Source organism: Rhincodon typus, chromosome 16, assembly GCF_021869965.1.
Source record: "Rhincodon typus isolate 14 chromosome 16, sRhiTyp1.1, whole genome shotgun sequence".
In the NCBI taxonomy this organism is placed as follows: domain Eukaryota; kingdom Metazoa; phylum Chordata; class Chondrichthyes; order Orectolobiformes; family Rhincodontidae; genus Rhincodon; species Rhincodon typus.
In genome coordinates, this window is record NC_063347.1 from 10741874 (window position 1) to 10757364 (window position 15491).

General features: G+C 40.0%; 1 protein-coding gene across 1 annotated transcript in view; it reads right to left on the reverse strand.

Moving 5' to 3' along the window:
- Positions 1–15491, reverse strand: part of uba1 (ubiquitin-like modifier activating enzyme 1) — a 272418-nt gene that overhangs the window by 2661 nt on the left and 254266 nt on the right. Inside the window, exon 22 of the mRNA XM_048606255.1 lies at positions 13486–13586. Coding sequence (XP_048462212.1) covers positions 13486–13586 — 101 coding nt within the window. The remainder of the gene's footprint in view (positions 1–13485; positions 13587–15491) is intronic.

A 15491-nucleotide genomic window follows, 5' to 3' on the forward strand; every position in this document is an offset into this window, starting at 1 on the left:
TTTCCATGTATCACTCTTGCTTCTTTTGAAAATTACTTTAAATAGAACACAGAACAGTATCGCACAGTACAGGCCCCTCGGCCCACGATGTTGTGCCGAACTTTTACCCTAAACCTAAGGTCTATCTAACCTCCACCCCTACATTATATTATCATCCATGTGCTCTCCTTCCTTTTACAAGCCGGAACGGTTTCTCTGTTTTCCATTCTATCTAGCCCACTCATGGTTATGAAAACCTTTATCAGATCTCCTCTTAGCTTTCTTCTCTCCAAGGATAAAATCCCAACTTCTTCAATCTATCCTTACAACTGAAATTTCCAATCCCTGGCACCATTGTGGTAAATCACTTCTGCACTCACTCCAATGCATTTGTATCTTTCCTGTAATGTGACATCCACAAATGTACAAAATAATCCAATTGAGGTCTAACAATTATAAAAGTCTTAATTAAGTCCAATATCACCTTCTTGCTCTTTTACTCTACGTTCCTACTAATAAAGCTGAGTATATCATATCCTTTGATTACTGCTCTCTCCACTTGTCCTGCCATCTGCTTCTGCACCTCTTTTAGAATTGGACCCCTATTTTATATTGTCTTTCAGTGTTCTCCAACTAAGGTGCATCACCTTACACCTCTCTGCGTTGAAACTCATCTGCCATCTATTTGCCCGCTACACCAACTATGTCAGAGTTCTTCACAGTCTTCCTCACAGTTTACAAAACTTCCAAGTTTTGTACCAATTTGTCTGGACTCACAACTTTAGAAAGGCACTTTCCTTATCATAGTACCATAATCTTTCTGAGATTCACTTCCAAACTTATTTCAGTTAGAACTACCAGCACAGAGAAAAAGATTCCATTCCTTCAGTTCAAGTTGCATTTGACTCAATGTTGCACAGGTGAAAGGGTTAAAGGTTTATACAACCATATCTGAAGCAAAGACGTTCAGTTTAATGCAATAAGGTACACAGTAGCATACTTCATTCGTGAGAACACACCGGAAGCTGCAAGCTAGCAGTTGAATAATACATGCAGTTTTGCAAGTTCTACAATTTTCTGTTTACGTATTTAAAACAAACCTTGCATTAATATAGCACCGTTCATAACTACTGAACTTCCCAAAACCTGTTATAGCTAACAGAGTATAGCACCTGGAAGGATATTCCTGCCTTGCGAGGAGTCTGGTGATGATATCTGGGATAAATTGACTTAGATATTACATGAGACTGGCCTAACTTAGCTTGCATTCCCCAGAGTTGAGGAAGTTAAGGGTGTTCCAATTGAGGTGTTTAAATAATAAAGGAAATTGACAGCAAATACAAGGAATGCATCTATCTTCTAATGGGGAAACCAGGATAAGGACACATCCATTTTATTCATTGATGTGATGCAAGGCCAGTATTTGTTGTGATTCCTAATTGTCCTTGAAAGCAAATAAGAGTCAGCCACTTTACTGTGGATTTGGAGTCACATTGATGGCTGATAACGTTCCTTAAAGGACATGAGTCAACCAGATGGATTTTTACAAAAATCGACAATAGATTCAATTTATGAGACAAGCTTTCAATTGCAGAATATTGTAGTCAATTGAATTTTAATTCCCATTCCTGTGATGGAATTTGAACACTCACCCCCAGACCATTAGCTGGCCCTTTGGATTACTACTCTGGTAACATTACCACTAATCTACCGTCTCCCAATTAAAATTCTCTTAAAATCTGGACGAGGTTGCCTAAAGTTTAATGCAAAATAATGTGGAACAAATTTCTATTAATACTGAATTAATTGAGGTGCCTGAAAGAATGATACATACTTCAGGAAGAGATATGGAACATAGGGAAAAAATGGAAATTGCTGTCTGAATGGTAGAGCAGCTCCAATGAGTAATTGGTTTATTCTGACTCGTAATTCTTCAAGTTAATGATCATTTCCAGGTTTTAGATGATTTGGGCATTCTGGAACAAAAAGTCACAAAACTTCTTAAAACTTCTGCAACTGACCTTGTTCTGTTATTATGGGGTAAGATCTGGGCAAGTCCAAAATTAGGTGACAGCAGTAAAATACAGTCACTAAGAAATGAGACAGGGAATTTAGAAGAAATTTTTTTTTGGTAGTGAACGGCGAGAAAATGGAACTACAGGAAGTAGTTCTGATAAATAATGTTGATGCTTTCAAGAGTAGACTGGATGAGTACATGATAGAGAGGGGAGCAAGGGGTTGCACTGATAGAGTTTAATGAACAGAAGGAAGCTTGAGTTGTGTATAAACACTTGTGCAAGCCAGTTGGACCAAATGGCCCATTTCTGAGCTGTGTATTCCATGTAATCTTTGAAATTATATTCTGCATTTAGTAAGCACTGTATTTACATCATACAGCACTTGACAGAGACACACACCATTGTGGTGTAATCAAAAATGGAATTCTGAGCTAAAGAATGAGATGGGGGAGGTGATCAAAAGTTTCCAACAGTTGGGTTTTAAAGAGGGTCTCAGAGGTAGAATGAGAGTGAGAGTCTCAAAATGTATTTGTAACTTGCTGCTTTACCAAATTATTGGAAGTCCTTGTGCATGAATCACAAAAAAGCTAGCATATAAATTCAGAAGGTAATGGGGAAGGCAAATGGACTGTTGGCTGTTAGTTCAAAGGGAATAGAGTATACAAATTGTAGGGTCTTGGTAAATCTGTACAATCATTGTCCAATGGCATTGAAAATGCAAAACAAAATGTCAAATTTTTAATGGTCCAAATAAAATTAGTTTGCTTGATGAGCTACAAAAAGAATTTTGAGCACATGCCATTTCATAGGTGATATGTCATGGTGGTAAAATTTGCCTATTATTTGACCAACAACTCGCTTCTTAAATGTATTCATAAATAAGCGAATACTGTTAAAAAAATCATTTTGTCACAGTTTTTTTTGTAAGGGCATTTGATAAGAGACCACACACAAGAGTATTTAATTAGATAAGAGCCCCTGCTGTTAGATAGAACGGCTACAGGATTGGCTAATTAATAGAAGGCAGAGAGTCAGGATAAGGGGTCATTTTCAGGATGACAACTTGTAACTAATGGAGTGCCACAGGGATCAGTGCTGGGACTACAATTGTTTCCCGTATATATCATTTACTCAGATGACAGAAGTGAATATATTATCATCAAAATAGCACAAAAATAGAACAGAGGGTTACTGACAGGTTAAGTGAGCTGTCAAAAACTTGTTGATTGGAATATAATGTGGGAAAATGTGACATTATGCACTTTGGCATGAAAACGAGAAGAGCTGAAAATTATGTTAATAGAGAAAGACTACAGAAAGCTGCAACTTGGAACGATTCGTAAGTCCTTGTGCATGAATCACAAAAAGCTAGCATATAAATCCAGAAGGTAATGGGGAAGGCAAATGGACTGTTGGCTGTTAATTCAAAGGGAATATAGTGTAAAAATTGTGGGGTCTTGGTAAAGCTGTACAAATCAGCACACCGAGAATACTGTGAACAATTTTGGGCCCCTTATCTAAGGTAAGATATACTGGTATTGGCGGCAGTCCAGAGAAAGTTCACTAGGTTGAGTCCACATATGGAGGGATTTTCTTATGAAGCGAGGTTGAATAGGTTGGGCCTGCACTCATTGGAGTTTAGAAAAATGAAAAGACATCTTATTGAAACATATAAAATTATTAGGAGGTTTCACAGGGTAAATGCAGAAAGGTTGTTTCCACTTGCAAGAGAGTCTAGCACCAGAGGGCACAATCCCAGAGTAGTGATGCCCATTTGAGATGGAGACAGGGAGGAAATTCTTCTCTCAGATGGTAATCAACATATGGAATTCTTCTATAGAGAGCTGTTGAGGCTGGGATGTTAAATATATTCAAGGCTGAGATAAACAGATTTTTAAGGGAATCAAGGTTTATGAGCATAAGGCTGAAAGAGGAGTTAAGGATTATCAGATCAGCCATGATCTCATTGAATGGTAAAGCAGACTCAATGGGCTTGATGGCTCACATCTGCTCCTATGTCTTATGGTCTTTTGCACTCATCAAGACTATTTGCGAGAATACCAATTCGAGAGGAAATCCCAACATTTATATGATATGGAAGGACAGTGCTAATTAGTTGGCAAGTGGACTCTGACTAGTAGAAATATTGTCATGGAGAATGCACCAATTAATGCTGATTGACAATTAACTGCCAGACTTTGTTTAAAATTTCAACCAGGCTGGGAAGTCTCTGGGAAATGAACCAGCAAATGGCTGTCACCTATGTTGTAGGGTTCATTGGTGACAAATTTTCATTGGTCAATTTCTCAGGGCAATGTCCTGACCAATCAGAGTCAAACCTCCCAGTTGAAAATTTAAACAGAACCTGGAGTTTGCTTCCCTAACGGAAACTGTGAACCCAATGGGATTTCACAACAATCCATGATAGATTAATGATCAGTATTATTGGACTAGCTTTGTATTCCAGAGATTTTTTTTCAGTGAATTTAAATTCCATTAACTTTCATGTGTCCAGAGCATTAGGATTAATGGTCCAGTAACACTTCTACAATGCCACCACCTTCTCACCTTCCATAAACTGGAGATTACTCAAAACATTTGTCCATATGCCAATCTACATTGCCCCTGTCCATAAAACATTTGTTCACCTAACTAATGGCTTCTGGTTTACGAATATCTTGATTTAAAATTTCTCATTTTTATGTTCAAATCCCTCTATGTCTTCACCCTTTCCTATCTCTGCAACTTTCACCTGTGCTACAACCATACAAAAATTTTGCATTCCTCCATATCTGGCTTCTATGCATTGGGTCAAAGTCCTGGAAATCACTTCCCATCAGCAATGTGGGTGTGCCTACACAAGATGAACTGAAGTGGTTCAAGGTAGCAGGTCAGCACCATCTTCTTGTGTAGAGATGGGCAATACATGTTGGCCTGGCCAAGTAATGCACACATGCTGTGTATAAATAAAAACAAAATTCTCACTCCCTTTCCCCACCATTGGCAGTTCTTCCTTCAATCATCTAATTCATTAGTTCCAGAATTCTTTCCCTGAGACACTCCAATTCCTTTCTTAAAAAAAGAATCTCCTCACAATCTGCCTCTTTGATTTTGGGGGCATTAATTACCTGAATCCAATGATTAGAGTAAATTCAAGCATTAGATATCGTAAGCTTCATTTGCTGCTTATAAATAGATACACATTTAAAACTGAGTTATCTCGGCATAGCAGTGACAGGACAATTAACAACAGAATGTGGACTAACTGCAAAGTATGATTGAAGTTTGACAAGTAGTAGAGTGGAAAAGTCCATGGTCAATCTTATCTGCTTGCAAATTTCTTATTTGCAAAAATTTACATCATGACATCATATTGTGTCAATAGAACATAAGAACATAAGAACTAGGAGCAGGAGTAGGCCATCTGGCCCCTCGAGGCTGCCCCACCATTTAATAAGATCATGGCTGATCTTTTTGAGACTCAGCTCTGCTTACCCGCCCACTCACCATAACCCTTAATTCCTTTACTGTTCAAATATTTATCTAGCCTTGCCTTAAACACATTCAGTGAGGTAGCTTCAACCGCTTCAAAGGGCAGGGAATTCCACGGATTCACAACCCTTTGGGTGAAGAAGTTCCTCCTGACCTCAGTCCTACATCTGCTTCCCTTTATTTTGAGGCGATGCCCTCTAGTCCTAGTTTCACCTGCTAGCGGAAACAACCTCCCTGCCTCCACTTTATCTCTTCCCTTCATAATCTTATATGTTTCTATAAGATCTCCCCTCATTCTTCTGAATTCCAATGAGTATAATCCCAGTCTACTCAGTCTCTCCTCATAATCCAACCCTCTCAACTCTGGAATCAACCGAGAGAATCTCCTCTGCACCCCCTCCAGTGCTAGTATATCTCAAGTAAGGAGACCAAAACTGCACACAGTACTCCAGGTGTGGCCTCACCAGGACCCTATACAGCTGCAGCATAGCCTCCCTGTTTTTAAACTCCATCCCTCGAGTAATGGCAGACAAAATTCCATTTGCCTTTTTAATTACCTGCTGCACCTGCAATCCCACCTTCAGTGATTCATGCACAAGGACACCCAAGTCCCTCTGCACAGCAGCGTGCTGCAATTTTTTACCAGTTAAAACATAGTCCATTTTGCTGTTATTCCTACCAAAATGGACTACCTCACACTTATCAACAGTGTACTCCATCTGCCAGACCTTTGCCCACTCACTTAGACTATCTATATCCCTCTGCAGACTTTCAGTGTCTTCTGCACACTTTGCTCTACCACTCACCTTAGTGTCATCTGCAAATTCTGACACACCACACTTAGTCCCCAACTCCAAATCATCTATGTAAATTGTAAACAATTTAGGTCCCAACACTGATCCCTGAGGCACACCACTAGCCACTGACCACCAATCAGAAAAACACCCATTTACCCCTACTCTTTGCTTTCTGCTGGTCAACCAATCCTCTATCCATGCCAATCCATTGCCTATTATACCGTGCAACTTTACCTTATGTAGCAGCCTTTGGTGTGGCACCTTGTCAAATGCCTTCTGGAAATCCAGATACACCGCATCCACAGGTTCCCCATTGTCCACCATGCAAGTAATGTCTTCAAAGAATTCCACCAAATTAGTTAAACATGACCTACCCTTAATGAACCCATGCTGGGTGTTCGCAATGGGACAATTTATAACCAGATGTTTTGCTATTTCTTCCTTAATGATAGATTCAAGCATTTTCCCCACTACCGAAGTTAAGCTAACTGGCCTATAGCTACCTGCTTTTTGTCTACTTCATTTTTTAAACAGTGGCATCACATTGGCTGTTTTCCAATCTGCGGGAACCACCCCAGAGTCCAGTGAATTTTGGTAAAATTTTGGTGTTCTACTTTCATATTAATTTCGAAAGTCATAAGTCCAAATTTATTGTGCAAACGTGACAATGTACACCACCAATGGCTACAATGTAGCACTTAATTATTATGTCTTCTGATGTGCTTTATGGTTTTCTATGTTAGACTGTGTCACATACACCACAGAAAGATGAGTTCTTGTTGAATCAGATATCTTGAAGCTTATTTAGAACACTAATTATTTATAAAGCTACAATATTAGAGAGATACACATGTAGTTTGGGTTTGGTGCTTACTGTTGTTACTGTGTTACACACATATAACTGTCTGACTGAACACACTACACTGACTCAATGTCACAGTAGAGTGATTGTATCTTTATGCTAGAATGCGACATGTTGTGATGTCAGGAATGATTTTGAAGGTACTTTGCCTAAGTGATCTAGAGAGTACGCCATAACACGCCTCACTCTTTAGTTTGTGATGCAGACATACTTCACTGCTTTGCAGTGACTGAAAACCATACACAAATAGTATCCAAAAATAAGAACAGTCTGTGAGATGTTAAAATGAAAGCTGCATCGTATAGCAACTCAGAGATAGTAAGAACTGCCGATGCTGGAGTCAGAGATAACACAGTGTGAAGATTTCTGAAGAAGGGTCCTGACCTGAAACATCAACTTTCCTGCTCCTCTGATGCTGCCTGGCCTGCTGTGTTCTGCCAGCTCTACACTGTATGATCTCTGCATGGTATAGCAAGCCTTGGTTCAAATAACCTCCACTCTTTAACATCACTCCAGCTGAAGACTATATTTGGCTTTGACTTTCTAGAGGTAAATATGCTGCTTTGTAATCGTTTAAAATGGTGAATCAGTGACCTGTTTTTCATGAGTTCTCGTTTTTATTTCTAATGAAATTAACTTGTTTGTGTGTGTAAATAAAAATAAATAAAAACAGACACGCACAGCAATTTCTACTCTGCATCAATCGGGATATCAAACCATTTATTTCAAGCAGGTAAATATCTCCTTGGAAAGAAGATGGATATATACTTAGCCTAAACTTCACTTCACTTGACAAAGGGGCTACAATCCGAAAGTTTATGATTTCAAATAAACCCGTTGGACCATAACCTGGTATCGTCTGACTTCTGACCTTGTCCAGCCCAGTCCAACACCAGCACCTCGACATCGTAACCTAAACTTGTTTGAGATTTGTGCAACAACATCAATACTGTAATTTCTAACCTAAAAGATACTAGCTATAGTCTACTCTGTGCCCTGATCTCTGGCGGTACAGCCCTCTAAGCTCATTATTCTTTGAGTTTATATTTTAGCAGTGAATAGAAACCTATATCAGAAAACTGCATCAGCAACTAGGGAAGCATGCAGCAGCTCACTGAAGCTGTGTAAGTCACATTCCAGACCCTATAATATGAACCTATGGAGGAAACAGATTGGGTGCCTCCCTGTAATTGGGTCCTGGAGTCAGAAAGTGAAAATGAACATGTTATGCTTGACCAAGACTGGGAAATGTCTTACTCAGCAGACACACACACGAAACAGCAGAGTCTTGCTATGGTCTGGAGTGTGTGATACTATCAAGAGATCCTCTGCTTTTCTTTTTAAAATGATAGGAAATGTCTTGGAGCAGTATCAGAGAGGAAATAGCCACAGGCGGATGTTTACACCATCCGTCAAACAACAGCTAAAATTTAACATCCTTCAGCTGCCAGATTAGAGGATTGCCTCCAGCCTTGGGGACCACACATATATGAAAAGAAGTGTAAGACATTTCCAACAATTTACAACAGCCAAATAAAATGTTGGGACAGTGAAGTCTTGCAGGTCTAAGATTCCTGAGTGAGGTTGTGTGACATCGGTTCCAGCAGGTCTGCTCGATCATCGACTTCCGGGTTTAAGGAAATCTGGGATGGAGGGAAACTGCAAAGATTAGTGTCTGGCCTGCATTCACGGGCAATGGGGAAGAGGAGGGAGTGAGAAAAGGAATTAGACAGAAATTTTCTCTGGCCCCCAGTCTTTCTTCCTTATCCCATTTTGCTTCCTGTTGTTGCCTGACAGCTAAAATATACAAATGTTAATGAGGTTCATGAAAATATAGTTCCACATGGTCACAGGGCTTCAACTGGGTACAAAGTTAATTTGTATTCTTATACTTCTGTTTTAATGGAGCCATGAAATATTCTGTTGTATAAATACATGGCTTAGTGTTTGTGCAATATTAATTTAGGGATTCCTTCATCTGTTTAATTCAGTTCAGAAATCAGATATTAAAATAAATATTATACTGTAGTATAACAGAATACATCTACATATTTAGATATTTGTAACTTTTCATCTCACCATGCAAATGCCCCTGTAAGTAACGACACAGTTATTTAGAAATAATAATAGAAATTGCCGGAAAAGCTCAGCAGGTCTGACAGCAATTGTAGAGAGAAATCAGATTTTAGGTTTCGGGTCGAGTAACCCTTTAGGGTGGTGGAAGAGAATTTGAAAATGTCTTTATTCCTCTGTGCCTGCTACCTTAGTCTTCCTATATGATAGAAGTCATGGGTTTGGAAGATGTTGTCAAAGGAGCCTGCTGGGTACTGCAGTGCATCCTGTAGATGGTACACATTATAGTCATGGTGCCTAGAAGGGAGTGAACGTTTAAGATAGAGGATGGAATACCAATCCTGGATGACAATGAGCTTCTTGAGCATTGTTGGAGTTGCATCCAGCCAGGTAAATTCTATCACACTCCTGACTTGTGTTCTATAGAGTCTTTGGGGTATGAGCAGTGCCCATCCAAGGCTCCTTTGAGATCAACCACAATGTCATTGGATAGTAGGTCAGACTTGATGGCCTGAATGGACTACTTCTGCTCCTATATATTATGGTCTTGTGGCTTCCTCATCCTTCTCAAGCTGCCTGTAGCCTTTGATGTATTTAAGCACACTGTCCTCCACCAAACCATCTTCGACTCAGATGGAACTTCACCTGCCCGGTTCCACTCTTAACTATTTTGTTGCAACAAGAGATCACTTGTAGCATTATCTCTGGTGCCTCCCAAGGATTACCTGTGGCCCCCTTCTAATTCTCATCTACATGTGGCCCTTTGAGACATTATCCAAAAGCACAGTCTAAGTTTCCACATCCTATGCTGAAGTCACCATGCTTTACCTCTCCACTGCCTCACTCCACCACTATCTCTAACCTTCCAGGCTGGTTGTCCAACATCAAATACTGGATGAGCAGAAATTTCCTCCAACTAAACATTCTAGACAATAGAATTGTAACTCATGGAATAAAAGGGACAGCAGCAATGTGGACACAAAACTGGCTGAAGGATAGGAAACAGAAAGTAATGGTTAATAGTTTTTTTGGGGAGGCTGGAGGAAGTTTTTCAGTGCTCTACCGGTCAGTATTGGGACTTTTGCTTTTTGTGATATATCTAAATTATCTAGATCTTGCAGTCCAGGGGACAATTTCAAAGTTTGAGGATGATACAAAACATGCAGACTTTGAGAAAGTTAGTAGAACTTCAATTGGAAGAATGGGTGGATAAGTCGCAGATGAAGTTTAATACAGTTTAGTGTGAAGTGATATGTTTTGGTTCAGAGAACATAGAGAGACTGCATAAAATAAAGGATATTATTCTAAATTGTATGCAGAAACAGAGTGACTTGGGTGTGTACATGTATGTCATTTAATGTGGTAAGACAACTGCACATGGAGTTAATAAAATATTCAGTATTCATTAATAGGGGCATAAAGTACAAAAGCAGAGAGATTACACCGAAATTATATAGCATATTATTTAGACCTCAGCTAGAGTATTGCATATTGTTCTGGGGGCAATATTTTAAGAAGGATGTGTATGCAATGGAGCACAGAAGAAGTTTATGAGAATGTGTCCAGGGATGAGTAACTTCAGTTATAAGGATGGATTGGAGAAAAGTTGGGACAATTTTCCTTTGAGCAGGTTGAGGGGAGATTTGACAGAAATTTTCAACATCATGACGGGCCAGAACACAGTAGGTTGGGAGAAACTGTACTTGCTTGTAAGAGGATTGAGATCCAAAAGACAATCTAGTTTAATATATGGTGGGGGATACAGGGTCAGATGCGAGGTTAAGACCAGTGACCAACTTGATCCACCTGGAGATTTTGGTTAATAAGACCATTAAAACATAGGAACATGAGGAGGCCATTTGGACCCTCATGCTTGCTCCATCATCATTCAAAAATATCATGGCTGATTTGACATTCCTCACATCCACTTTTCTGCTGTTTCCCCATAATCCCGATACCCTGACTGATAAAGAATCCATCTATCTCAGCCTTAAATATGCACTAGGACCCTACTCCCACAGCTCTCTGTGGCAAGGAATTTCAAAGACACACTATCCTCTGAGGGAAGAAATTCCTCCTTATCTTGGTCTTAAATTGGTGCCCCTCTGTTCTGAGAGTATACTGTCTGGTCCTATACTCTCCCATTCTCTGCATTAACGCTGTCAAACCCCTTTAGAATCTCATATGTTTCAATGATCATCTCCCATTCTTCTAAACTCCAGTGAGTAGAGTCCGAACCTGTTAAATCTTTGCTCACCATACAACGCCTCCATACTAGGGATCATCTTAGTGAACCTTCTCTGAATTGCTTCCAATGAAATGATGTGTAAAAAAAAACTGCACCCTTAACCAGATCACCACAATCCCAACACCTTACTCCTCATTTGTGTTTTTAATTTAAACATGAGGATTGATTCTCATTAGGATACGCTCTGGCAAGTTGTAGAAAGAATACCCTCCACCACTGCACTGTATATACACTGGTGATGCTCCAATAAATGCAGTTTATATCCTAAAACACATCACTTTCAAGGGAAGGTGCTCACAACCTAAATCACACCATCTAAACTAGACAAACGCACCACTTGGTTTCTGGATAAATTATGGTCTAGTAATGACCTTTGACTGGTTTGATCCTAGTTGTTGGATGGGGCAATTCACAGCCTCCTGAGAAACACTGCAGTGTGTGTGAATTGCACTTTATAACAGTGAGACGACAGCTCACCTCCTTGTAAGAATTACACTCGGAAAATGAAACTGAATTGAAAATGGAGCCACGGAAAGATTTATGGCAGAGAAGGAGACCATTTAGACCATTGTGTCTATGCTGTCTGAGAAAGAGACAGTCCCATCCTACTCTCCAGCTCTTGGTGTGTAGCCGTGTTGGTTTTAGCCCCTGGCACCCAGTACTACAAATTCTGAACACTTTGAAAGAACTGGCCAATGGGCTCACACTGCCAAGGCTCATTATGTGCTTGAAGCTTTCCACTCTACAAACATGGCTTGTCATCATACTGGAGTTATAATCTTCACAGTGTTTAGCCTGTGTTGTTTGAAAAGGCTGTGGGCTTGGGCTTTCTTACACCACCAATGGTCCACCATTTACAGGATGAGGGTGTCACTGGCTGGGCAGCATTTATTGCCCAGAGGGCAGTTAAAAGTCAACCACATTGGTGTGGGTCTGGAGTCACATGTCTGCCAGACCAGGTAAGGATGGCAGTTTCCTTCCCCAAAGGATATTAATGAACCAGATGGGTTTTTCCAGCAACTGACAATGGATTCACGGTCATTATTAGATTCTTAATCCCAGATATTTATTGAATTCTAATTTCACCATCTGCCATGGCAGGATTTGAACCCGGGTCCACAGCACATTATCTGGGTCTCTGGATGAACAGTCCAGCACTAATACCACTAGGCCATCACCTCCCCCTCAGATTGACAACCCTCTTCAGAGATAGTGCCTTTATTTTTACTGGGTTTGTTGGGATTTCCAAGGAATGTAGAGAGATCCTGGAGCAGTCATGCTCGGAATTTCTTTAAATAGGTTTCCCACCCAGAAGCCGGACTGATTGGCTCTCTGTTGGGTGAGGCTTGGGCTGTTCTTTGAGAGTCATGGTGGAAGAATGGTGGTGGTGTTGAGAGTCAGAAACAGGCAGAAGGGGATCACAGAGGGGACTGGAGATGTTAACGCTGGAAAAGAGATAAATCTGGGCCATTCAACTTTATTAAAGGATTAAAATGAAGAGCCAGCGCCTGGTGGAGGGTTGTGCCACCCATCATGTTTGTGTTAAAACCAGAATTTGATGGCTCCAAAGTGGTTGAATTTGGTTAAATCTATCCGTAGCTCCATTTTCAATTCAATTTCATTTTCCGAGTGTAATTCTTACAAGGAGGTGAGTTGTCCCCTCACTGTTATAAAGTGCAATTCATGCACACTGCAATTTGGTTTTGAAGTTTTTAAAGATCTGACATCCAACCCAAAACTAAATTTTCCATTTCTCGGGAGTTTAGCTTAGGCCTATACTGTTAGTCTTGCTGCACAACATAAACAAACACTAATATGGTGGCATTAATGACTGCTTTTAAATGGACGGCAACAACTTAGTTACAGCTTTTTTACATGTCTCCTGAACTCCTTTTCCATTTAACTCAATAGGAAAACAAAGCAGGAGAGAGGTGAAATGCCAGTCAGTCTGCTCCCACCTGTTAAATATTATTGTGACACATTAAAATGGCCTCAATTGCCCAAAGTATTACAGACCTCTGTGATAGTCGTTTCTCCTGTACCTCCTGACTCATGTGCGTAGCATATAAAATCTGGGGAGCATAACAGACAAAGGTAACCTCCAGATCATGTACTTTCTGCAAAAGAGCAAAACAAATCAGGTTAATGAGGTCCTCCTTCAGATGAGAGGAAAGAAACATAAGTTGAGTTTTCACATCAGTTACACTGAATTTCTGGATTCAGCGGTGAAGGTGAAGGTGAGGATCACAGAAATACATCATTCTGATTCAATTCTCTGGGTATACTTCTGCAAAATCTTTTTACTGTACATCATTATACTTTTTGTGTACAAAAGGCTTCAATAGATAAAAAGGGTAACTCTTTTCAAAGCAGCACACCTGGCTTAAGAAAAGATACACATTATAACACCACTTTTAATAATCTACTTTAGTAGTTGTAGTCATTCACTAAAGTAGTGAAGTGATGAGACTCTCTTTGATCTGTGAATCAGTCATTCTCAGTAACCACAGCATCACCCCCTAAAAAAAGACAAATCACATTAAGGCCTTTACGACTTTTGTAAAATTATTTTTGACTGCAGGGTTTCTTTTCTTTGATAAAGCAGAGTTACTAATAACATATCATCTTCATTCAAAGCCTTCTTCATGCATTAATAGGCAGACACTGCGAATTACAAAGGGTAACACACGTCCCATTTGATTCACAGATGCTTAGCTGCAGGTTTACACTTGAAATGTCAACTGCAAAGTTTGGCTTCTGTTCTGACAGTAATCTGCAGACATTCATGTACTTTTCCAGAACCCTCGTCTCACTACAACTGCAGGACCGATCCTGTCATACTCCTTCCACCAAGGTTTAATAACAACTATCTTCCTTACCAAGAAACGTTATTTTTTTTAATATATTAGATTTTACATATAAAATTAGATTGTACTGCAAAGTTATAAAGTTAACCTGAAAAATTCAACTGGTATAAGTACTGAAGAACTCAATCTGAAGCTCAATCCATGTCAGGCAAAAGGATTGGTTTTCCTCAGGCCATGACAGAGACCTGTGGCCAAGTTTGGAGCTGGGTTTATGATGTACGGTTGGAGGGAAGGATGGTACTGGTTCTCACCATCTGACCACTGAGCACCCTGGAGTAAGTGAGGGTTGCTTCACATAGGCAGTATCTTGTCAAAATCTCTCCAATGTCCACAGAAGTATGAAGTAGTCAGTACCAAGTGACCTTGGTATATATGAATACTTGAAGTTGATAGTGGAAATTGAACATTGTTGTTATTTTCTGAGGTGCCCTGATTGTCGCCCCGTTTTATTGAATATGGACATTTACTTTGGAACATCAGAAACATGGTGTAAAAAGTCACTGGAAGGTTTTTCTTTGAGGCTGGACATGTGCATTTTTGTATGCATGTGTATCTGTTCATGCATGCATGTATGTGCATCCCTATGCATGTATTCATGTTTGTCTGCATGTGTGCATTTGTGTGTGTGCACTTGTGTATTTGTGGATGCATATCTGTGAATGCATGTGTGTGTGTTCATATGTGTGTATATCTATGTTTGTGTCAATGTAAGTGTTCATGTAAGTGTTTATCAGTATGTACACCCCTGTGTATCTGTGTGCATGCAAGAGTATGTGTTTGTGCGTTTATATCCAACATGTGTGTGTGTGTGTGTGTCTGTCTGTCTGTCTGTGTGTGTGTGTGAGTGTGTGTGAGTGTGTGTGTGTGTGTGTCTGTCTGTGTGTGTGTGTGTGTGTCTGTCTGTCTGTGTGTGTGTGTGTGTGTGTGTGTGTCTGTGTGTGAGAGTGTGTGAGTCTGTGTGTGTGTGTGTGTGTGAGTGTTTGTGTGTGTGAGTGTGTGTGTGTCTGTGTGTCTGTCTGTGTGTGTGTGAGAGAGAGACAGAGTGTGTGTGTGTGTGTGTGTGTGAGAGAGAGAGTGTGTGTTTGTGTGTGTGTGTGTGTGTGTGTGAGTGTGTGTGTGTGAGAGAGTGTATGTGTGTGTGAGAGTGTGTGTGTG